This window comes from Aythya fuligula, chromosome 8 (genome assembly GCF_009819795.1).
Source record: "Aythya fuligula isolate bAytFul2 chromosome 8, bAytFul2.pri, whole genome shotgun sequence".
Taxonomy (NCBI): Eukaryota; Metazoa; Chordata; class Aves; order Anseriformes; family Anatidae; genus Aythya; species Aythya fuligula.
In genome coordinates, this window is record NC_045566.1 from 26,509,805 (window position 1) to 26,534,357 (window position 24,553).

The 24,553-nt window shown below is 36.4% G+C and overlaps 1 protein-coding gene across 1 annotated transcript; it reads right to left on the reverse strand.

The window, feature by feature from the left end:
• Nucleotides 1-587: 587 nt before the first annotated feature.
• Nucleotides 588-23,852, reverse strand: STXBP3 (syntaxin binding protein 3). Its single transcript, XM_032192458.1, has 19 exons — nt 23,779-23,852; nt 20,385-20,434; nt 18,706-18,787; nt 16,397-16,473; nt 15,678-15,756; nt 13,592-13,692; nt 12,835-12,989; nt 11,066-11,156; nt 10,351-10,475; nt 9,080-9,184; nt 8,490-8,547; nt 8,215-8,280; nt 7,726-7,806; nt 6,627-6,765; nt 5,910-6,016; nt 5,334-5,432; nt 4,338-4,423; nt 3,395-3,543; nt 588-1,259 (listed from the first exon to the last, which is right to left on the reverse strand). The coding sequence occupies exons 1-19, from the start codon at nt 23,819-23,821 to the stop codon at nt 1,168-1,170; spliced, it is 1,785 nt and encodes a 594-aa protein (XP_032048349.1). The 5' UTR covers nt 23,822-23,852; the 3' UTR covers nt 588-1,167.
• Between the last annotated feature and the right edge of the window lie 701 nt (nt 23,853-24,553).

The following is a 24,553-nucleotide window of genomic DNA, read 5'->3' on the forward strand; positions in this document are numbered from 1 at the left end:
TACAGTTTGTAGAAATGGTAAATAAACAACTTGAGTAATCGTGTTTTATGACATTTCTCTCAGATTTCTCTCACATATCATAAACTAGCATACCAATGCACATCAACACAATATTATCCCTTTAAAGGGTTAATAAAAGTTTACACTTAAATAACTAAGACAAATCTAATTATTAGCAGTATTACAGAACTAATATAATTTATTTGATCCACTTAATCACAAACTAATGTATTTCTTTCTTAATAAGTAAGAAAAAAAAAAGAAATTCTCCTTGAATGCATCAGGTTTTGTTGTTTGGTTTGCTTTTTTCTTTTTATTACCAAGCCCTGCCAAAGATTTGGCTGCTTCCCCTCTTTTTCTCTCTCATCTTCCTCCCCCCTTCAAAAAAAAAAAAAAATAAAAAAAATTGAAGCTTACAATTTTGAAAATTACATGGGAGCTAGCAGAACACTATTATAGGCAATTCCATTTATAAAACAGGCGCACTACACAGACAATCACAAGCAAGTCTGTAAAAAAAACTATTTTTGGAAATTTTTAGAGATAAGTATATGCTTACAGTGTACTTCAGTCCACAATTGACAGCATTTCTTTAATGTTATTTATTGAAATTAAGTGCTCGATATGTCTATGACTGGATTTCTACCTTACCCACAACCACCCAGAAAAAAAAAAAAATTCATAATGACACGTATTTAAAATTATTTTACAGAGAAGTTAGAGACATTGCACTTTTGTGAAATATACATTTTTTTTTTAAACAAACTAGTATTTACAGCTTTCTTTTGAAGCCTCTCCCTCAGACCCTCGAGTCTTTAATTCAGTGATTTTTAGAAATAAACTATTATAGAAAGGTTTCACAGTTTTCAAAAACAATTGGAGTATACATATATATAATCATGATAACTTTTATCATAACTTGTTAGGGAAGAACACGCCCTTTTGAAAAGGCACTTACAGTGTACCACCGCCTATACTAAATACAACCTAAGAAACATGTTATTCTTTTTCCCCTTTCTCTGCCTTCTACTCCCCCCAAAAAGCAGCAACTTCAGATTTTAAATGACATTCCATTAGTCCCTGTAGTATCCCAGTACAGTATTTGCAAAAGTCAGTTGCATGAGAACGTGTACATACTATTTGTCTTTTCCTAACGCATCACCCTTTCTATTCGTCCTTAATGCAGACCGTATCCTTGGGTTTACTGAGGCTCTTTACTTCATCCAGTAGTCTTCTAGGTGTCAAAATATGTGTAGAACCTGACAAAGCAAACAAATTTTTAGACTGATTAAGTTAATTGTTACGCTTTGCAGTCATTAGAAGTATACATACACACACACACAGAAAAACAGTTCCAAATGTTTTCGTGTGTTACGTAAAGTTGTGTGTTACATAAAGCCCAACTGTCACGATTAGGAAGGCCTACGAGGGAGGTGTCCTCCTTCCACACACAGTGGACAACCAGAAAAAAAAAACGGTTGTCTTTCTTGCTCTGCCCCTTGCCCCAGTTAAACAAAGGCTACAAGGATTTGGGGACCAGGAGAGAGTAGAGAAGCAAAGATGGGAGGGCAAAGACCATATCCCTAGTACTCTTACTTTGGACACCAGTTTCAAGTCCCTGCTCCGTCTGGTTTGAAACACAGCCTTGAACCTTTCACTCCATAATTGTCCCAAGCTGCAATAAATCTGCCCATTCTGTGGAAGGGTGAGTTAATGACAGGCTTTATCCTAAAAATCAGGAAGTCATCTGCATTAAGGATTACCACAAACAGTTCTCCATACAAATAATGGTTAGAGAAAGTTTTCTTTTACCAGTCAACATTTCCTAAAAAAATTCACAACAAATTCCAAATTTGGAGCGGCCAAGAAAATCCATGCTATTCCTCAAGAGCACACTACTATTACTTCTCTGATTCTCATGGAGTGTGATATAACTTCTGCCTTGAAGGGTCACCCTACAGTTACAAAGGAAAATCTTAACCATTTAAGATTAGGGCAGTTTCAAACCTTGAGTTTTAGCAGTGTCAATCTGTACAGGCTAGTATTCCTTGAATTCTCAATTCAAAATTGAGTAATGTTTTCATCTTGCATGGAAATGTTATCACCTTCCCTCAGAAAGCAGGATTACATGCAAAGCTACAAGAATCACTTCCAAATAAAAAAAAGGAAGATGATGCTGAACTTAGTGCCAGAAATTACAATGGAAGTGACTTATGCTAGATGCAATTTTGTAAACAAGTCTTAGATGAAGAAACAGCCTTGTCAAACTACATTCCTCTTGTCCTTGTCTTCCAATTGCAACTCAACACTGGTGTTAAACCTACCTCAATCACTACTAACAAGACCAGCAACCAAAAGAAAAAGAAGTACTAATGGCAGATTCTAGTTCTCAGAATCAAGTTGTTACTGCTTTAGGGAAGAGTCTTATTTATTTAAGTGACAGTAGATAGGATTATTCCTGAGTGTCAAAAAGGATTTAAAGTTTAGTTGCCAAAACACAGGCATCTCAGGCAATTAGGATGCTTTAGATGACTCCGCACCCAAACAGCAGTTGCCACTGCACATCAATACAGGTCTCTGGTAAGGTTCTAAATCTGGGATTTTTGTTTTGATATATCACATACCCAAGTGTTTTAGCAATTAAATTTAAATAGCAATAAATGATTATCTGGAACACAGCAGATGATAGAAAAAGCATTTGCTGCCTCTAGGTATTAACTGAGGGATTATTACTCCTGCTAGTGATTCATGCATTTACAAACACACCGCAGAATCCTAAAAAGATTAGGGAGATCACTAATTTTCACGGAAAAAGCTATTGAGCATGGTGTGTTTTATTTAATTTTTCTGAAAGAAAAACAAAAACATGACAAGAACGGCAAGATGTTGTAAAACAGACTTAGCTACACTTGAAAAAAACTTTTAAAAAAATGAAGAAATAATGATTTCTCCTCCCTCCCACAAGAAGTGATTACTTTTGCACTATTCTACCAGCTTTCCTACTACTTACAAAATTAACCAGAATAATAATTGTAGCTGCAGGTAATTGTAGGTACAATAATTGTAGGTAAAGCACAGGCAGATGCATGAGTTTGTGAGGAGACAGTGTAATGCAAGGAAATAAAGATTTATTAAATATTTTTTGCTATACGTCAGACTACTTTAATAACTCATTTCTCTGATTTAATTTATGATGTTACTTCTATGTTGAAAACTACCAAAGGATCTTCTCAGTTTAAACGTCTGGTTTTAAAAGATACATTGGCTGTAGCATTAGTTTACTGAACCAACGTTGAAAAAGATGCTTACATTTTTACAGAAATGTATCTTTAGACTACATACTCTTGTTTAAAGTAAATCTCTACATATCACCCTGGTCCCAGGACAGACTTACCAATGATAACTTCACATGACTTGTGGGCTTGAGAAACTTCGTAAGCACTGCGCATCTCAGAATATGTAATCCCTCCAATCACAAATATAATCAGTCTTGCACTACTCTTTCGCTCATCTTGATAACTAGCTTTAGGTTTCTGGCGAGCACTGCAAAATATTTCATAAGATGACATTTATATAGTTTTACGGATTAATTTTTGGTAAAAATGACACACTTAATGAGCAGTAATGGCTTCTGTCATGCAGTTCACTAAGCAAAAAAAATCCAGTAACTAAAAGAGTTTCTAAGAAAACAAGTTAGTACATTACAAAAACTACTCAGATATCCAAAGGGAAAATAAATACAAAGCAAAAATCTTGTTGTACACAGCTTCTCTGTCAGGAAACTTTGTTCTGCATGCTACCAATTACAGCAGAAGCTTTCAGAAGAGTTCATTTGAAAAAGCTAAAATCTCAAGTACTTCAGTGTCCATACACAAATAGAATATAACTAAAAATAGATTTATTTAGCTGTTATCAAGTAAGATTCACATAGCTAGGAAAGATAAAAAATAAAACATACTTTTCCTAACATATATACTAATTGCAGATTCAAATTACCAGCATACTGATAACACATTCTTAAAACTACTTCACAGTAAAAAGCTCAGTTGTTTAAGCTTCTCATTCTAGGAATATGGAAATGCTATTTCTAAATTAGAAGCAAAAAGGAGATACTCTACACAAGTAGCCACGCAGGACTAGGAAGAGTTACTAAACTAACAATCCAGTTCAGGGTGTTTTAGATGAGTTAAAAATTATGGTTTTACACCTCAACATTACATAACCATTTATAAATCATTTCACCACTTAGAAAGTGCACTTGTATAATGCTTAACAACACATGTGACAGAAGTACTGAGAAACAGGAACATCGCATCTCAAGATATTAACCACTTTACCTTACTGCTCCTGAACCATTCCAGGTAGGTGGACACTGGGAACAATAGGGCCAGTCTTTTGAGTCTAGTTTGTTTTCTATAGCATCCTGAAGGGCAAAACAAAAACCCAGTTTAAACAACCATGGAGAACCAAAGCCCAACAAGCTTCAACTTCCAGTAAGGATGTCTACCTGACATTTAATGACAGCACATATAATTTCTTAGAACAACCAATGGCAACCAGCATCGCCAAAACAGTGTTCTTGCATACCAAAATGCTAGACCACGTAATACTAGAAGCAATTATAAGACTTTCATACATCATAAGGAATGGAAGTACACATGCTTTCTTTCTCAAAAGGATAGTGATTTAACTGCTCAGATATCACTAGCAGTTTTTCATCTGCAACTACTCTAACTTAACTCATTTCTCTAGGGGACTATATGAGAGAAGTCATGGTCTCCTGAAGGCACACCCAGTTAATGAATTAACAAGGTCAGAAAACTCTGAAAATGTGTGCACTGAGTCAGACCAAAGACCCAGTAAGCCCACTATTGTCTGACATCAGTGACAGACTGATGCTTAGGAGGAGATTTAAGAATAGAGCAGCAACTTCTGCCAAGTAAAATTTTCTGGCTTCTACCAATCTGCAACTTAGATTTGCATTACAGCTTGAAGACCTACTAGAAGAAAACAAAAATGACAAAGGAGGTAATATCCAGATCTTTAGATTACACTAAATATTACCAGTGACAAGGCAGGCAGCTCAAAACAAACAAACAAACGTTCACTTTGGTTTGCTTTACTCTTAAGTCAACCTCCAGTAAGTAGCATTAACAATAAACAGCACTCTAATTGCCTATATTATAAACAGACTAGAATTGATTGCTTTACCAGCAGAAGTATTAATAGAAGTAAGTTAAAATACTATAAAATTTCATTAGATGGAATACAATTGCACACTTGGATATATATTCCTGCATTGCACCATGAAATAATTACTTGTTCGAAATTACCTCCATAACATCTTTGATAACAGGCGTCCACCTAGAGAGTTGAAAAGTTTCTTCTAAAGAACGGTCCCTTCTTGTTTGTTTCTGTTGCTGAACAGCAGACTGAAAAGATTTTCAAAACCATAGATATATTATACAGTACTTTTGTTTTGAAAACTTATTCCCAGTTCACAGCAGGTGGGAGAAAAAAAATCAGTAAGAAATTTTAAAGAAATTATTATCAATTACGGTGATAGCATAGTATGATTGATAATCATTCCACAGGTATGATTACCTGTAGAATTCAGGATACACTACGAAAACACCTTTCAGAGGCAAGGAACTGAGTAAGTTAGTGCTTCCCAAAACCAACCAGCTAGAGTCACCATCTGATGATGTTACAAGGGAACATTATAGACATCTCTTTGAGAAGTATTCAAGTTAATTGTTTAAAGGATTTCTCCTAGACATGTCATGACAATAGGAATGCCTAGTAATTGCCTGCTTCCAAAACAGAACCCGGTCAATATTGCTAAGAGTTGCTGAAAGAGCTGTAGACAAGTGCTTGGATGGTAGGAAATTTAAGAAAAAAAATCTTACTGAAGAGATAATAGGAACATCAAGGTATTTCCAGTTTCTTATCATATCACTATCACTTTCTATTTGTACATTCTGGATCAGCTTGTCCAAGTTCTCCTGGGTAGTTCCTTTGATATAAGAAAAACATACGACTTGGTTACCACGTGACTTCGTCAATGCAATGAGACCAATTTTGTCTCACACATTCTGGGCTGTTATTCTTTAGTCCAGGATTTTTTTTTTTTTTCCTTTGGTTGGCCAATACACTACTGTGTATTTAACATAAGTTTAACATAAGCAAATTTTTATGCTAAAATATAGGATTAAAAATCCATTTTTGAGAACAGAACTCAATATTGTTACAGATTCCTTAGACCCACATTCTGATAGTTTCCTCCTTTTTTTAGTACAGATTTTCTCCCACTGACTTCGTTTTCAGGTTCCCTTAACAACTTCAACATTGTGTGAAAAGGAGAAAAATTCTTACAAACATTCAAGCACAGGAATGATGCTAAAAGAGGGTATGGATCTGCACTTCTACTGAACCTCTTGTTTCTTTATCAATACTATCTTCACTACCAATCTGAGGGAAGAGAATTTACAGAGGATAGACTGTTTCTTTTAAGTTTGACCATCAACTAACACATATGCTTGAGTTAGTTAAAATACTGGACTCTTTCACAAAATTTGAGTTGAAGTTCACAGCACTGAGACAAAAAACAGGGCAGCTTAACATACCATTTGTGCTGAAGATATACAGGAGAATAGCTCTAATTTTGTCATAGTTGTCATGATTTTTGTTGAGCAGAACTGGCAGGAGGACTCTCATTGAGTCTTTCACTTTTTGACCTTCTGCATCAGTTCCAAGAGCCAAGTCCTAAATTAAAAACAAAGTAAATCATTTCAGCAAGTACACTTTTTCTTAAATGGGTTTTGTTTGTTCTGAAATATATTTTTATGAAAATAGAGGCTTCAAGAAAAAGAGGCTGCATAAAATTAAACTGTATGAAAAGTTTTAGACATAACTATTTCAATAGTGATGTGGTAATACTATATAATGCTTTTAGACATTTAATATTGTTTGAATACAGTTTGCAATGGACTTTGAGAAAGCTGCAAGAATACATTTTACGCAAACAGTTTCAAATTCTCATAGGACAATCAAAAACATCTGTGTAAGAGGAATAAACCAACAGCTCAAATACAAGCAGCTACAGTCTTTGTTGTATTGTTATTTTGGACAAGAGCTCTGTCAAATTTAAACTGCTAGCCTCAATCCAGGCTACGATAAAAACAGTTGTATCCCTCTCCCCACCCAAAATAAAGATATTCTATACCTCAAAACTGTTATAAAATATTAATTCAGAAGTATTATATATCCTGTGAAGCTCCCTAGAATTCATAATAATATGAATGTTGAACTTGAGATTAGTAGTACAACTGCAATGTCTCACCCAAGCAGGTGCTTTTTCCAGACATTTAAAAAGGGCTTCCTTCAGCAGAAATAGTAAGGCAACTTCATAGGAGATTTGAATCAAGAAAATTCAAAGATCATCTTTATACAGATCAGCCAAATTCGAAGAAAAAACCGAACTCTAATAACAACTCTTTAATTGGCAGAGTAAGAGTTGTATATCTCACCTTAGTTCAAATACTACTACCTCAAAAAGTGACTGCAAAGAAAGAAAAAAAAAACACAAGGGAGATACTAGGTTTGTCAGTTAAAACTAAGCACCTATTCCTGCCCACAAAAAAGTTGCATTTGCAGTAGTTTTGTGGAGTTGTTTTTTTTTTTTTTGTTTTTTTTTTTTTTTTTGTTTGTTTGTTTTAAACATACCTGTTCAGTTTTACAAAGCCTTTCTATATTAGGCTTGAACTTGCTCATGCAATCTTCTGCTAAGTTAAGGTGGACAACTTGCTAGAAGAAAACAAAAATCCGTTTTCATAGCTTGTTTTTTTTTATTTTATTTTAAACAGAGCAATCATTTTTACTGGTTACAAAACTCAGTCTTTCACCAATATTCAGAATCATCATGCATTTTCCATAGTTTACCCTTCACTTGAAGATTGATCCCCCCCCAATACTTTCTAGAACATTACTCTTACATCTTCAGTCCTTAAAGTACATACATAAAAATGCTTAACTGTAAACTGTATTTAAATGAAACACGTGGAAACAAGTTTTCTTCTCAAAAATTTACAGTAGTTGAACATAAATTGGAAAAAAGTTATACACAGTAACAAGTGAATAAATCTAAACTTCAACAACACAATTACAGCACATAAATTATTTAGCACTGAGCTGTACTTACGAAATACCCCTTACCCTAGTAATCTCTTTACGATAGTGTGGCATCTTTTTCATCAATTGGGACAAACTGGATATTGATAACTGTGAAGAAACAATAGAAATTTATTTTTTTCCCCCCCAGTATTAGACACTTGTACTTCCCTTCCTGATGCAGCTTTGCATTTTCCAAATATTGCAATTGGTATAGGTTTGCACGTGTATATTTAGGTTTCTCTAGTAGATCCACAAGTTACACAGATCTGACCATCTGAAAATTCAATTACCAGGAAAAACAGCACTAAACAACTTACTTTTCCTTCTGTTGCTTTCTTTTTTGATGAAACTTCTTTCACCAGTTTTGGTATTTCCCTGCATAAAAATAATGAAATAAATAAATAATGAAATGCAACAGCATCACAGTTCTTAAAATCTTAAAGAGAACTAAGCAGCAATAAGTTCTGAATGAAAGTAAAAGCTTCAAATACAGGTTTTCTGCAGAGTAATAAGTGTTTTCTACAGCATGTTTTTCAGCAGAGGAAACTGAAGTTAAACAATTTATTTTATGATATTTATCAAGTCATTTGAGGCAATAACTTCTTGGTATTTCTTGCAAAATCCGTATGAATTTAAAAGATTTGAAGATATTTCCTAGGAAATAATTTTATTTTTCCTCAAGAACTGTAATGACTACTCACAAAATTGCATACCTTTATACATACATGCTATGATTCTCAAAGTATGTTTTCTTCCTGGCAACAACTATTCAACAGCTTAACGTGCATATAATAAGCTATTTTCATTATTCCCTATACTCCTACTTCCTTGACTGTTTGTGAGACATATACCCCTCAAAGAAACATTTATAACTTGTATTTAACAATTTGTTAATTGATTCACATACTCTATCACATCTGCAATATGCTTGTGCCGAATCTTCACCCAGAGCTCATCATCTTCCTCCAGAATTGCTTCCTTTTCCTTCCCAGCTGATCCATCTGTTTTGTACCTTCAAAAAGAAGATTTGAATGACAAATTAAATCTAAAATAAATTTCCCTTCAGATTTAAATTGTGTGTGAAATAATATACATTGATATTGCAAAGCACAGATTTTTGTACCTACTATAAAACATTCTATAACTCTGAGGGAAAAATCAAGAATCTTAGTCCCCAAATTAAATCCCATTCACACATAGAACAGACAAGGCATGACAAATTATTTCACATGCACAAGGTAACATGCTTCACAGCATTACAGACTATTACTTTCAACTATTACTTTTCTACTAACACAAATCAACCTACATAACAAAATAGTCTTACTATATAACACTTCCAGTTACAGAAACTCACAGATAGGGTGTGAAGCCAGAATCCAGAAAAATAGAAAAAACAAGATTAATTGTGAAAGCTGGATCATGACTCTACTTAGAAAACATACTCTGCTATGTTCCCATACCCAACAAATTTCAGATTTGCAAAATTCTACTTTATATGAAAATACTCAGTGTTTCCAATGAGCATTCCTGTTTGACTATAGCAAATCAGGTCAAATTGCCTCATTGTTCCAAGAAGCAGTCATCAAAAAGAAAAGTCTTACCAAAATCTTTGGTGTCAGAACAATTCGACAGCAAAGTACCATACTCAAACAAAGTCGTTATTCCAATTAGTGATAAAACAACACACACAAACTGAACACAGCTTACCTAAATGTCTATTTGGGGTAGAAACACGTAAGTTTACAGCAACCACACAAATTAAATGATGAACTATAAAAGTCTTATGGAAAAAAAAAAATCTTTTTCTCCAGAATTATTATCCTATTAGTGGTCTTGATTTATCTTAACAGAAGCCAGGAATCTGAACGTGCCCTACCAATGCCTTGATACAAGTCTAGCACAAAGGTTGAAAACATTAGAAATAGAGATTACTTAAGCAGACAACTAAGAATAATGCATCAAAGTCAAATTTAGCAAAAATATTAATTAGTCCCCACCTAATCTCAACTAAATGAGGAAGTTAATTAAAAAAATTTGCAAATTCAAGAGGAAATAACTAAAGCAACTATTACATATTAAAAGCACCTTAAAAACACCTACAGTGCAATTCAGCTCAACAATTCTGTATATATTATCAAGAATAAAGTGTTTAGATTAAAAAGAAAAAGTACTTGCTTGTAAGTATCATTTTCAATTGGTAGCAGATCATATGCCATTGCCTGGAATGTGAGTTCATGAAGCACAGTTGATACTGGGTCAAAGCCACGATCAATTATTATTAATTGTGAGTGGGTTTTAGCCTAGAAATCCATCAAATAAATGTAAAGATAAGATGCACAGTACAAAACCAACGCATCTTAAGTCTATTTACAGTAAATTACATTGCTGTACATGTTCTTGGAATAAAACCTATCCTATTGCTTGAGGAATTCTCCATAACTGAAAAAAAATGGGGTCCAAATGGTTATCAACAGAAACAAATATTTAAATGATAATCAGAACACAATGCTTTTAAATAGTAATCCTAATGCAATGCTCTTAGGACAACTGCATTACATTCACCTTACCTATTCAAAACAAAATAAAAATGCTTAAAAAAAAAAAAAAAGCTTTTAAGGCCTCTCATTATCTATTCATAAATCTGTAAATTGCTTTTATTTCAGAGTAGATTATCTACACTGTGCTGCAGTACATCAAAAAAGATCTGCACTAAGGCCTCCAAACATTCAGCTCAAAGTTCTATTTTGGGCTTTAGTGCAGTAGCATCAGATACATTTATTTCTGTAGCAGAGTGGAACATCACTAAGTCAAATCCTTTACCCCATACTTTTGTGCTTAGGCTGCTGCCCATGATGTAGCAAAAAAGCAAACATTTTAGTTCATTTTCTACCTTTATTTGGCTTTTCTCATCAGTTTTGTAGTAGTCTTCAAGATGTTTTTCAACAAGGTGTGCAAGTTTGCTGGCATTATCTGATGGCGCGCTGGGAAAAAAGGAAATGAACGTAGCTTAGTTTCTTAATCGAAAAATTAAAATGCTACCTTTAAAACAAGGATCTCCTTAGACCAATTCCCTGGTTTTACATGCAGTTTCAGTACACCATTCTAAGTATCTCCATTATGTTTTCATTCTGATATTATAATTCCACTCTTTTCATGTTTCAGGTTCTTCAGACAGTAGGAGCAGTGTCAGTCAGAAGATGGACATAAACTGTCCTATTAGCCAGCACCAAAAATTCTCAGTCAGGGAGACACGCCCAGAACCACCACCTGGTCAAGAGCCTGAAGCTATTGTTTTAATAGCCCACCATTACCTTTGCCTACTTTCCAAATTATTTTTCTTACAGGAATGTTACAGCCAGCTTGACTAATGTTTTAGGCAAAACCCAATTTAGGAAGTGCACATTATTACCTCTAGCAATGCCCACAGCCCCCAGGCTTTTCAGATAAGTATAGACATGCAAAGAAACAAGTCATCTGCAAAGCCAGATGGTACTGTGGCCTAGGCAGGGCACTGCTCATAGTAGACATTAAGACACTCTTTAAAACATCACAAGGAGAAAAGTCTCACTGCTAAATTTTCAGGCAACTACACATTTAAATTAACAACTGGAAATCTAATAATTAACTTTTTTTTTTGTAATCACTTATTTCTCTTTGCTTCCAATATACCACAAAAGTCTTTTATAACTAGCAAAGAGATAGAGAGAAGAGTTACATTTTTCCATTAAAAGAATCTCGAGTCTAATTTTAGAAGTGGAAGTTGCAATTCAGGAAAGCACAAGACTAAGTCCCTGATGAATAGTCTCTAAGCAGAAATCCTAAAATTTTTGGTGCATGAAGCTTATTACAGATGAATATCAAATCAACAAGCAAATACAACACATGCAGTTCAACAAACTAGGGTAGGTCTGATACACCTTGGATATGCCTTACTGCAACACATGACACATATGTATATATTTCAAATCATGACTTTTCCCCAAAATTTAAGGTCACAGAATAAATCTGTGGTCAAATCTCAAAAAAAGTTTCATATTCTTTTGGAAAAGGAAAAGAGAACAGAAGAAAAACAAGAAAACACACCCACAGTCAAGCAATTATTGCTTCATTACTCTCATTAAAAATATTAGAATGCCATTCCTGAGTGTAATTTCAGATGCTTACTCTGATTTCAAAGCTACTATCCTGTACTCTCTATCAAAGCTCAACAGAAGTATTCTCTATTTCTGTACTATCAACAAATTCAGTAAAAGCATTATCGTCTTTCCTGATATCATCTGCCTCAGCAATTTATTAATTCCTTGATCTTAACTGAAGCTACAAAGCTCCCAACAGCAGCATCTCTGTTAGAGGACTCAGTAGGCATACTGCGTAACGGAGGGCAGCATGTTAGCATCACCCTATAGCCCAAACATGAAATACAAGCAATTCACAACAGAACTTAATAAGGTAAGCACTGGTACGTGCTTACACAAAGGAAGAATCCCTGTTTCACATATACTTTATGAATTCCTACCTTTCTGTAATTAGAGTTGTGGATTAAAATCAATTAAGTCACAATAAAAGAAACAATTCTACAACTTCAAGCTATTATCGAACAATGTGGCAAGTCCCAAAAGTGAAAGCAGCTACACAAACAAACCACTATTTTTGCCCCACCTTTTACATCGTACTCCTGGATTCTCTTCTAGTGTGGCACACAGAGTAACAATTTGTTCAGCCATTGTTTCCATTACAGCATCTTTATCCTTTGTCTTTTCCAGAGTTGGACTATAACAGCGGTAGAATGCATCTGGGACATTGAGAGTAAATACCTAGGTAAAGTACAACCAAGAAAAAAAAAAATGGCATAAATCATACATTTCCAAAGCATCTGTTAAACTGCGGGCTTCACTAAAAAGTTATGTAATAGTTATGTAATAAATAATAATAGCAAAGCAACCAAATCCACAGTGATGGCTCCTCAAACTAAATAATAATAAAAAAAACGCGGCCCTATCCGCTATTCTAGTTTCCACTGAGCAATTAGCTCTGGAATTTTCCCTATTCCTACTCCTACATGCCAACCTACCTAAGTCTGTCAAAATACCGAAACTTACTGCTTCAAGACAAACAGGAATACCTGCCTTCTCTTAAGGAACAGATTCCTTCTATCACCTTTCTACTACAGTTCTCTACCACAACTGACTGAGTCTTGCGAAGAGGTCAAACACAACCAGTAAATGCTCTTCCACCACGGGAGCATTTGTTTTCAACAGAAAAATACAGGAATGCCCTGGAAATACGTCAAAGTGGTAACCAGTCTCACAGTTTGCCAATAAAAGAATAGAAGAGGTACTTTATGTGATCATTTTCTAGTACATCAACAACAGTCATATAGATTTAAAGTGCTGTTGAGATGAAGAATGAAACTTACCTGAGACTCATATGGGAAGAAGGAAATGTTGATCTCCTTGCATCTCCTTATTGATTTGGAGCAGGAAGACTTAATTTTATTGAAGAGGTTATCAGGACAAACTATGGAAAGAAGATACTACACTAAAAATCTTTTGGGCATATTCCAGCAATTACTTATGTCATTTATAAACTTACAACCTTAAAAACCTCTAACATTATTTTTTTTTGTTTTCCAAAAATGAGCATTTGCAATTATTTATGTGCTTTTAGTATGTCTTCCTTGTAGGTTGAGTTCTGATCCCACGGCTTTCATGAAATGGATCAGTTCACCACACCATCCAATTATTCTCCTTTCAAAGCAATACTAATTAAGAGCCAGTTATCAGTAACATAACAAAGTTGCCAAAGCTTCCTGAAGTGAAAGAAAATATACAATCAGTATCTTGTATAGTGAGATCTCTTTTTAAAGATGCATTGCTGATCATTTTTACTAGCTTTTGGCAGGTGAGTTTGTATAATAATTTTTAGTAGTGTACAGCAGTGAAGGATATCAACTATAATAAAGCAAAAATTTCTACTCTTTTCTTTTTTTTTTTCCCATATAGGAGAGAGAAAACATTTCCCATGCTACCAAAAAAAAAAAAAAAAAAAAAAAAAAAGGTTAAAGGAAGAAGTACTGTGTAGATATCAAGTATAAAAACAGAAATATAGCATTCAATTATGGATCTCACGTGTTCCGCCAATTCACAGGCTACATTGGATCACAGTCTAGAAACTGAACTAAAAACCACCACCGTTTTGATGACAAATTCTACATAGACTTGAAAGTGACCATAGAAAGTATTTCTCTCTCTCAGAGAAATTTTGGCAAATATTCGTAGTGAAAGCTTGCACATTTGCAACATGAGAATACACAGGAGTATTTTCTCAGGAGAACCAAAAACTGCATTAGCAGCAAATGAAACAAGCTGGGAGATGTTGCTATGAATTTCATAACTGCTCTGAGAAAACACAGTTCCTTGAAAAAGCAAGTAACAATACCAACCTGAAACACCTAAAAATTTGACTGCTGGAAACAAGACTAATTCATGAAATAAATGGTTCTGTAAATCTGAAAGTGATTTGAGGGTAAAACAGAGACAAAGAATTACCAGCTTTTACTAAGCTCCTGCCAGTGGCAGATAGACAGAAGCAGACCCACAGGAGTGGCTTGTCAGGCACAAAGAACAGTCTTCGCAGAAATACTCAACAGAAAGGGAACTTCACCGGATAAGCTTGAGTAGTTTCCAAATGCAACTTTAATGACAGAAATCTGACAAACACGTTAAAGAAACACTACAGAAATTGTCTTGTTTTTCACTCTAAATTGCTACACATGTTACAGAGTGAAAGGGTATGATTCAAACACCAAAACATGGTTGAGATTCGGAGTAACAAAAACCCAACCAAAGAACTACATTTGAATTTTGGTTCAGGAGCTTTTCTTCCCTATGAGCTAGATTGAGCTGGCAAAGCAACTCCAAAGTAGCAGACACACATATATCATCCACAACACCTATAGAAACTGCCAAGATTCAGCAGCACATTTTGTTTCTTAACTTTCTTCCCTCTCTCCGTGCCATTTTAGTCACAGAGAGTGACAGTGGAAGAACACACAATCACATTAATCACTTGGTAGATACCAAGGCAGATGCCTTGCATCACCCATGCAAGGGCTACATAGGCACCATATTCTTTTTTCAGTTGCACACAAAAAATGCTGGCTCACAAGTAGCAGTGAGCCTTCTCTCCTACATAAGAAGGAACTACCTACAATAAAAAATTATAAAACATCATTCTTGCAGCAAAGCAAATCGTCGTGCATTTATATTTTTAAATAGTTTTATTTATATGAGGTACATAGTTTTACTTTATTTGTGGAATGACTGAGCATTGCCACAGCATCATGAGCAAGTTCTGGCAGCCAAAGGACAGTTGATGACTGGAGTCTCAAAACCTCTCTAGAGAAACAGGACCCAAATATTAATGCATTAACCTACAGAAAAGACAGACAAGAGGCTTATTTACTACAACAAAGTCAGACTACAACATAAAAGCTTACTTACAGTCAGTGAAATACACATATGCTGCCTTGTATCTGCTTGATGATCTGCTGATGAAGTCATCAATAAGTCCATCTACAGACTTGTGGGGAAGAAAAATATCACTGTAGTATTTTGCCCTTCCTCCAGTACCAAAGCTTCTCCCCCCTACCCTTTTAGTTACCCAGTGTAACTAAAGAATGCTGCAAATCAGCACAAAATACTTAAGTAGATATTTTTATTATTATTCAAAAGCAACATTAATAAGCAGTTACAGAAAGTCACTCCTGACTGACTTTCCATACCCCTCTGCCAAGATTACTTTGGGAACCCAACAGGATACTTGTATCATTTTCCACCTGTCACAGTGCTGAGATTTGTTCTCTTATGAAGTTTTAGGAAGTAGCTGTAACCTCTTACTAGAGCCATCACTTCAAATTCCATTCTTTAGTGTATTGCATTATTTGCTGCATTGTGTCCGTCAGTGAAGTTACCAAAATCTACACAATGAAACATTATCTCCTTGATCAAAAGCTACACACCTGCAACTCGATCAGTGGTGACAATGCACTGCCTTTTCACTAGGGCAAGTTAAGCATGACACAGAGCAGCATCACACAAATATAAAAAAAACACTGCATAGTCATAATCAGTACATTAATACTCGAAAAAAAGATTGCTTTTTCAGTCTGATAGATTTTGCAGTACTTTTTTCTGTAAAAAAAAAAAAAAAAAATACGCACCTTTTTGGTCGGAGTTATGAAATATATTGCTTTCATGTGTGGAACAGGCTCCCGGTTTTTATACACGTTCTCCACCACTACAAAGTAAAAAAAAAAATACTACTTGAAATTAAGAGCTTTATGCTTTCATGATATACAAATATTTTAGTATAGACAATAAAATTAAGACTAATGAAGTTGTCCTCAAAATTACTGCCAAGCATTTTTTTTTTAAACTTATTTATTACGTTAAATAGAACAAATTACCAGAAGACTTTTGCAGCCTGCACCCTTGTGTCAACTTAAGTTTTACATCCAGATTTTCCTGTCTATTCTATACAATATTTGCCCTCACACAGAAACTTAGGGCAATACAAAGATGCTCAAGCTATGGGGCCCAGCATGAAATATCTTACAAGAGGACTGCAAGATTATTCTTTTTCCAGTACACTGAAGTAGAGGGAGAACGAAAACATGGAGGGCAACATTTTGGACTCTATTCCTCTATTGTCTTTTGTTCACCCTTTTCCTGTGTACTTATTCTGTTTCAATATAATAGCAGGCACAAATTAGATGTTTTCAACAAATCAGCAGGTTCGTTCATCTCTTGCTTTTCTCTGTTTATTAAGGTCATTACTGTACACAGTGGTACAATACATTAGATCAAGAATGCAGAATGATTCATGATGCTCAGTAATTTTGAGGGGGAGAAAAGAGCAGGATAAATAACGTCAGATGTGGAAAGACAGGTTCTTTTCAACACTGTGTTCACTGAAAAGGAAAGACCTCGTATTGATGAATAGAATGCATACTTACTGATTTTTCTCACAAAGGATGGATAAGTGGTACTAATTATGATCAAAGTACATAGAAAAAAATCAGTGCATACAGCTCTGCTATCATTCTTCCTAAAGAATCATGTTATACGGAATATTCAGAACATGTAAACGCGTTGTAAAAGATAACACTGAGCAAATTTTCATAGCTTCAGGTTATAAATTGAAAGCCTAATCATGTAATCTCTTCTTTAAGCAATCTTGCTACTTATCTGAAAAAAGCTAATTTTCAATGTTGCCTCATCCAATTACAGAAGTATTTCTAAAAATCTAGAACTAGAGGCAATGAAATAAAAAAAAATCAGTAATTTAGTTTATCTGTTTCAATTTCAAAAGTAAGTTTGGCACAATGATATACTAATAAGCATTACAGAATGGCCAATAAAAATTTGACAAGTGGCTTATGGTAGGAAAAACATCTGTTAGCTTTTATTTTTTTAAACAGTTCACTAGAGGAAAAACGCTTTCATAAAATGTGCAGAAAAACAAAGCCTAATATAATCAGGCATACCAGATCTGTTTACCAGATCTATCACAATCTGTCTCTTACTCACTTCTGACAGCAGCTAACACCAAGCATCAAGGAACATCAAAGACACTCCAGAATATGTGAGAAAAACATATCCACTAGAAACTACATACAAGCTACTGAGAAAAGTGACAACCTGATTACTTTACCTAGAAGAAAACTATACGTAGCATGAACAGTGATCATTGATATCACTTAGTTTCAAGCATTTTTTCCTGTTTGTTTTTGTTGTTGTTGTTTTCCCAGTAAAAGTTATCTTGTTTTGAAAATAGGCCAGAACATTTCTGCGCAACACAACTCAAATTTTAATTTTCGTATCCCACCCACTTGCTTGCAACCACCCCTCATCAGTTTTCTGTTGTTGCCTGTTGTTTTCATTTTGTCTTCAGCACTTACATTTCCATACCCTTCTATACCCATACCCCAATTCTGCTGCTCATGAGCATACATGCATTCAAAGCAGTGGGTATTAGTCACTTGCAGAACACATTAAGAAAATTATAGAGAGCAGTTTGCCTATTCTTTTAAGTGAACTTTAGTAAAAACATAGTTCTTTACTATGCTCCTGTATTCACTTCAGCTCACAGGTAACATCCTCAAAAAATTCAGTGTAATGGATAATTCATTTACCACATCCAGGACATCAGAAAAACAAAATAAAAACAACAAAAACCAACCACCAACACCCTTAAAGCAATCTTTTGCAGTAAGACAGGAAAAAAATAGCTTCCGAGCAGAGACATGTTTAATTTTCTATTCAAATAGTGAAATTGCAATTGGTTGGTTATTATAAAAGCCAGTTTGCTAGTCTAATACGCCATGGTAATTTGGCTGTTGAAGACAAGAAAAAAATAAAGTTTTATGGGAGGGTACCATCAACTTTATTCTTTGCTTCCTTTTTTTTTTTTTTTTTTTTTTTTAAATCAAGACATAATAACGTGTATATTGAGAAGAGCTGTGCTTACCTGTGATACCCTCTGCCAGCAGATCAGTCATCTTACAGCAGAGTGACAGCAATTTAGTAGTATAGTCATCTAAAAGAATTATCTAAATACATAGAACATCAATTAGATAAATTAATCAGCTATAATAAAACCATATTATTTCCTGAATAACTTGCCATGAAAATTTGACACTGAAATCCACTTTACTCTGTATCTTTCATCACCTGTATATAGCAGCTGTAGGAAGAGGAAGAAATTCATCTCCAGTAACATCAGAAGGATGCTACATACAGCATATCAGAAGACGAACTGCATCTTAAGTACCTTGGTACCTTGTCCCCTCGTCTCAAAACTTTCACTTAGACACAAGTCTTGAATTCTGCCTAATTTGCACTACGGCCGACTTAGGTGTATCTGTTCTTAGTCTCAAAAGTTTTACAGCTTAAGCAGCTGTTCTCTCCTCCCACCCCACCCACCCAGTTCTAACAGTTTTTTATGAGATAATAATTTCTCTTAACTAACCAAGTCTCCTTCCTTTCAGACTCTTCAGGTAATCAAGCTCTCTCACCCTTCCCAACCATCTCTGTGTATCTTCCTGTGCTTACATCAATCTTGAGCCATTTACAATAAAATGCAAGACCTCGCTGGTATTTTGTACCACTGCTTAAGTACATGTCTTCACTTCTCCACAGCTCAGAAGACACGTGTGAATTTGAAATATCTCATTAAAAAAGCAAAAACATCAGTCAAAATCAAGTCAGTCAAACTAATTGGCATAATTTTAGTCCCAAGAAGAAAAAATAGGACAATGGATTTCAGACACAAAGTCAGCTGCAAAAAAAGAACAGTCTGTCTGCATTTCTTCCCAAAATAAGAGGATCAGTAACAATTGGCTTCAACTACAACAACAAAAAAAAACATTAGTTAGAAAAAAAGGAAAGATAGACATAAGAACATATCGTGTACTGAAAAAACAGAACCTTCATCTTGGAGCTCTCTCTAACATATCTTTTAAACAAAACTTCCAAGGATGACAAATAATAATTAGATGATTAATATGGTCAAGCGCCTTTCAAAGGCAATCTGTGGAACCCCAGGAATTTGTGGGCTGCTTTAGGGCATCGACTGAAAAGTAATTCAGAAAAACAAGGCAACAGTCAGCAGACTACAGGACAAGAGGGAGTGAGAAATAGGTCATACTTGTTCTGGAAGATATATAGAAATTACTGATCAGAAAACAATGCAACACTTGAATCAGATGATTTTCTCAGGGCCATTCAGCTGTACTTCCCTATTATTTTTATTACTGTTGATGTTATCACTGAAAACAGCAAACATTGGTGGAGCTGGAGTCTGGAGCAAAGCCTATCTCATACTGTTGAATCCTGCTCCACACATACCACACAGCAACATTATTTTCTCCTGGCCACCGGTGCAATTAAGACAGCAACATGGAGTTCTAAAGAACTGCATAAAGTGCAAGTCATTCAGAAAAAAAGTGAAGATAAACAGGAAGAATTTCTAAATTTAGCAAAAAAAGAATTGAGACAACTGCCATTTGTTCTTCCTCTGCTAACCCTTACATTTTTCTTTGTGTGTTACACAGACCCAACTTAACAGAACTAAAATTCCACTATTTGGAAAGCAAACAACATTTTAAGAAAAAATAGCCATTAAACGATATTTATACAAAACTATACCTTCCATTCATCCTCTTTCCTGCAGTCGTCAAATATTGCTGATTTCAGCTCTGTAAGAAGGAACAGAGATGTTACCAATTAGAAGAATCAAATTGTTCTAAAAAAATACTAATTTTTGCTAATGTAGAGTATCTCCATAAAATCAATCTAAACGGTCATAGGCCTGTAAATATTTCATTTTGTCTTTTTTTCTTTATTTAGTGGAACGGTTTAGTTCAATAAAACAGATTGCACACATGCAAAAATCAAAGTTACTCTTCAAGAAATGATAGTTACGCCAACACAGTTAAACCTGTTTTCCAATATGTGTACACTTCACATGTCCTTGCTCTTTCTCTAGAATTCCAGAAAAAAAAAAAAACTACAAAAATACCAGTTTAATCAGGAAATAAAAGTTACCTTAAAACAGGTATCCATTAACTTTTCCTGCTATTACAATTTTGGGAGAAATGTCAATTATAAATCATGTATAGGATTCAGCACTAAGAGTTATGTCCCACAGCCATTACAGATCACCAGAACTATGAGCTGCAGCTTTCCAGAGCACGGTCCTCAATCTAGTGCAAATCTGACCATGGCAGTAGTATTTACAAATTACAAGTCAGAAAATTTGGAGAACTGATGAGCCAATACTTTTATAAACACAACCATAAAGAAGCCTTCCCAGAGAACAGAATTTTAGATGTAGCTGTGAACTATGGCTGTCATCAGTTAGACCTTTTTCCCAAGTCCAAATGTAAAAGTAAGGCAAACAGTTCTGAAATACAGACTAACAAAATTGACACACATTTTGTGATTCCTGCCAAGTGAGACAATCACAAAGAGCTCCAGAACAGTAGTTGCACATACAGCAAAGTCCATCTACTTCTTAAGTTTTTGTAAATATTAAGATCTTCATTTACATTCAAGGTCCTTTGGCATGATACTATCTACACCCAAGATACCCAAAACTAATACCCAAGGCCATTGTGTAATACAGGAACATTCTTTCCTGTCCCTTTTACACTTCGTACATTTGTTGCATTTTCTTCTGGGTTTCTACACAAGTTATAATAAAAAAACGCTTAGATTCATGAAAGTTTATTAGCCTTTGTATTTTCTGAAAACACTCTTACCAGACTTAGTCTTTAGCATTACAGAGATCTTTTTAATACTTGGACTCAGAGTCCCATCCAAAATCTCAAGTATACGGTTTCCTAAAACGTTTTCACTTGCTTGCCTATAAAATAATCCAAAACACACAAATGCACAATCCAGTTGTCTCAAACTTACTCAAACTTAATTTCTGTAATCAAAAAAAAGTCAGCTTTCTCCCACTGTGGAAGACAAATAGCATTATTCCAAGCTACCAGTTTCCCAGATACAGCATATTTTCCAACTGCTATTTATTTTATCCCCAACCTGCAACTACTTTACTCAAATAACTGGAATACCAAAGAAACTATATTGATTTACAGGATCTCAAAGTCATCTCATTTGCCTCCAGTAAGTATTCTGAAGGCAACAAAAACTATCATAAGGCCATGCATAAGTAGTGCTCCATTCTCGCCTATGGTGTCATTTCCTTAGTTCTTGTCTTTCCTAAACTGCCATATGGCAAATAAAGCCAAACACAAAAACAAACAAAAAAAGCAACCCACGCCTTGGCAAAGCCAATGACCCATTCATGCTGTACTTCCTTAAAGTACTACAACTGTGCCTTTCACCAGAACCAAGTGCCAGGGAAAACAAAGCTGGAAAAAAAAAATGCTGAATCATAAAAATATTAATGGCTAGGTTAAAATGTAACTATACAAATCTAGAACGCATTTTAAAACTGTTACAAGTTTTTAATGGCAGAATTGCTTAGGGAAAATAACCTTATTTACAGATACTGCATCCGTGTGTGTGTGTATCTGGTTAGTTTTCTAACTTCATTCACAAAAACTAATGTCTTCTAAATACAAGTAGCTTTCTTTTTATCTTCCTCCCTCTTTATTATTCTCTGTGAACTCTGGTAACTTTTTCCACACACTTCTGCTTAGATTTCATCTCAAAGCGCACCTTACAGAAATATGCATTCCCAAGGAACAAAGACTCTTAAATAACACCATGCCACAGCATAGATAAAACACTCATTTTTTTTCACAGAACACTCATTTTTTTTCCACAGAACAGGAATAAGATATGCATTGTTAACAATGTACCACATGAAATGTCAGCATTACTGATGGATTATTTCCAGACAAACCAGCGTTAAAAACATTTCACGGAAATATTACGGAGCTGCCACTTCTGGCCTTGAATTACCCATAAACAAAATGCCAATTCACTAAAAACACCTGAAACTTGTTCACCAATTTCAGAATTGTTGTGGTCTTGAGAAGACAACAGTAACTAGCTATCTAACAACAATTATTTTCAAAGGAAACTTGACTTTTACGAGACGTTTTATTATTAAACCATGAAGCAGTGCTAATCTTTTTTCCCCCTTCAGTCTCGTCCACGCCAGCAATGCCACTTTCCCAAGTTCGCGTGTGCCCTGATAACACACCAGCACTTTGATCAGGTTCCCTCCTCACGAGGCCCAGATCTTCTCTAAACACCTCAGCATCCCCCAGAAGAAACTCTCAAGAAAATGTCACAGTCAAAGGCGCAAATAACTTGGAGCAACCCAGGAGAAGGAAAGCAGCAAAAGAGGGGATTTCTGAAGCTCAAATGCTAAATAAATGCTTCTATTTACAGCAGCTAGGATATTTATGTCAGTAATTTACACACTGAGCGCTCCAAAAACGTGCCCCTTTCCTCTTTTCCCCCTTCTTCTCTTCCTTCATTCCCTGCCAGCAGCCAGCCCCCGGCGCTCGCAGGTGGCAGCAGAAGGCAGGGCGGCCACAGGCCCTTCCCTGTCAGCCAGGGTCGGCCGCCCACCAGGCTGCCCGAGCAGCCCCAAAACACCTCAGCCTGGCGTAGGGCCGCTGCCCGCCTGTCCCGAGGCTGGTTTCACGCTACCGAGCCGCCACCGCTCGGCTTTTTCGGAGCGACACCGGCAGAACCTGCTCCCGAGCACGGCCATAAAACCCCGCAGCTCACTAATAAAAATACCTCCAGTGGGTTTTTTTGTATTATTATTATTTGTATTTAGTTTTTCTGCTGAACCCTGCCAGGCGCACGCTGCCGCTCGCTGACAGACAACCTCGGCTCCCCCGGCAGCTCCGAGGGACCGGGAGCCCCCCAGCGGGACCCCTGAGGCGCTGACTCCCCTTCCCCTCCCCGGCAGCAGGCAGCGCTGCCCCGACCCGCGTCCCACCCAGCCTCGGTAGGAGGCAGAGCCGAAATCCCAAAGCCGTGGCAGCGCAATCCCCTCGGACGGCAGCCCCCGCGGCTCCCTCACGGCGGCAGCGAGCCGCGCACTCACTCTGCCACACCAGGCTCTTCAGCCCCCGCACCGCCGGCGCCATCTTGTCCGCGCTGCCGGCCCTGCCCTGCCCTTCTCCCCTTCTTCCCTTCTCCTCCTTCCCTTCCCTTCCCTTCCTTCCCTTCCGCCGCCCCGGCCCAGCCCCACCGCGCCCCTTTCTGAGGCGGCCCCGGCCGGCCAGAGTCCTGCCCGCCCCGCCGCAGCCGCTGTGGGGCACCGCGGGTCCCCGCTGCTCGGAGCCCGCAGCCCGGCCCCTGGGGAAAGGGCTCCCCCGTAAAAACTTCCCCCAGACCCTCTGTAAAAAGTAATCCGACACAGCCCTGGCGGTTCACAACGAGATCCCCTTTCTGAGCCCGTAAAATCAGCGATATGGAGTTTCAACTTGACGTTGTAAAGGCCGTGTCGTTAAAAAAAATCCCAGACGGAGTCAGAAAAACTGAGAGAAAATGTCTGTTTCTCTTCACACAGCACAAGGCCTGAGGGAGGCTAAGGCTGGTACAACATCTTTCCAATCAAAGTATGACGAGGGGTTAATACCAGACTGAAAAAAGGTGCTTGTAAGTGGACAAAAGTAGCAACAGTGAACTAAACAGCAAATTCCTAATTTGTGTTGAGCTTCATTACTTCATGTATCATGTGTACTCAATACAGAGACTGTATCTTGAAGAAAGAAAAAAAAAAAAAAAAAAAAAAAAAAAAAAAAAAAAACCACCTGCCTGCCTGCAAGCTCCTTTCTGTGTGGGACTGCCACAGAGGAGGGCCCAAGCTAAGGCAG

What these genes read in the sequence shown, in the direction of transcription:
- STXBP3 (XM_032192458.1), bottom strand. Translation starts at nt 23,821, where the DNA reads ATGGCGCCGGCGGTGCGGGGGCTGAAGAGCCTGGTGTGGCAGA. An exon ending in ATCGTAAAGAGATTACTAGG is followed by an intron (nt 7,807 to 8,214) that starts GTAAGGGGTATT and finishes GTTTTCTTCTAG; the next exon opens with CAAGTTGTCCACCTTAACTT. An exon ending in AATGGTTCAGGAGCAGTAAG is followed by an intron (nt 3,544 to 4,337) that starts GTAAAGTGGTTA and finishes AATATTTTGCAG; the next exon opens with TGCTCGCCAGAAACCTAAAG.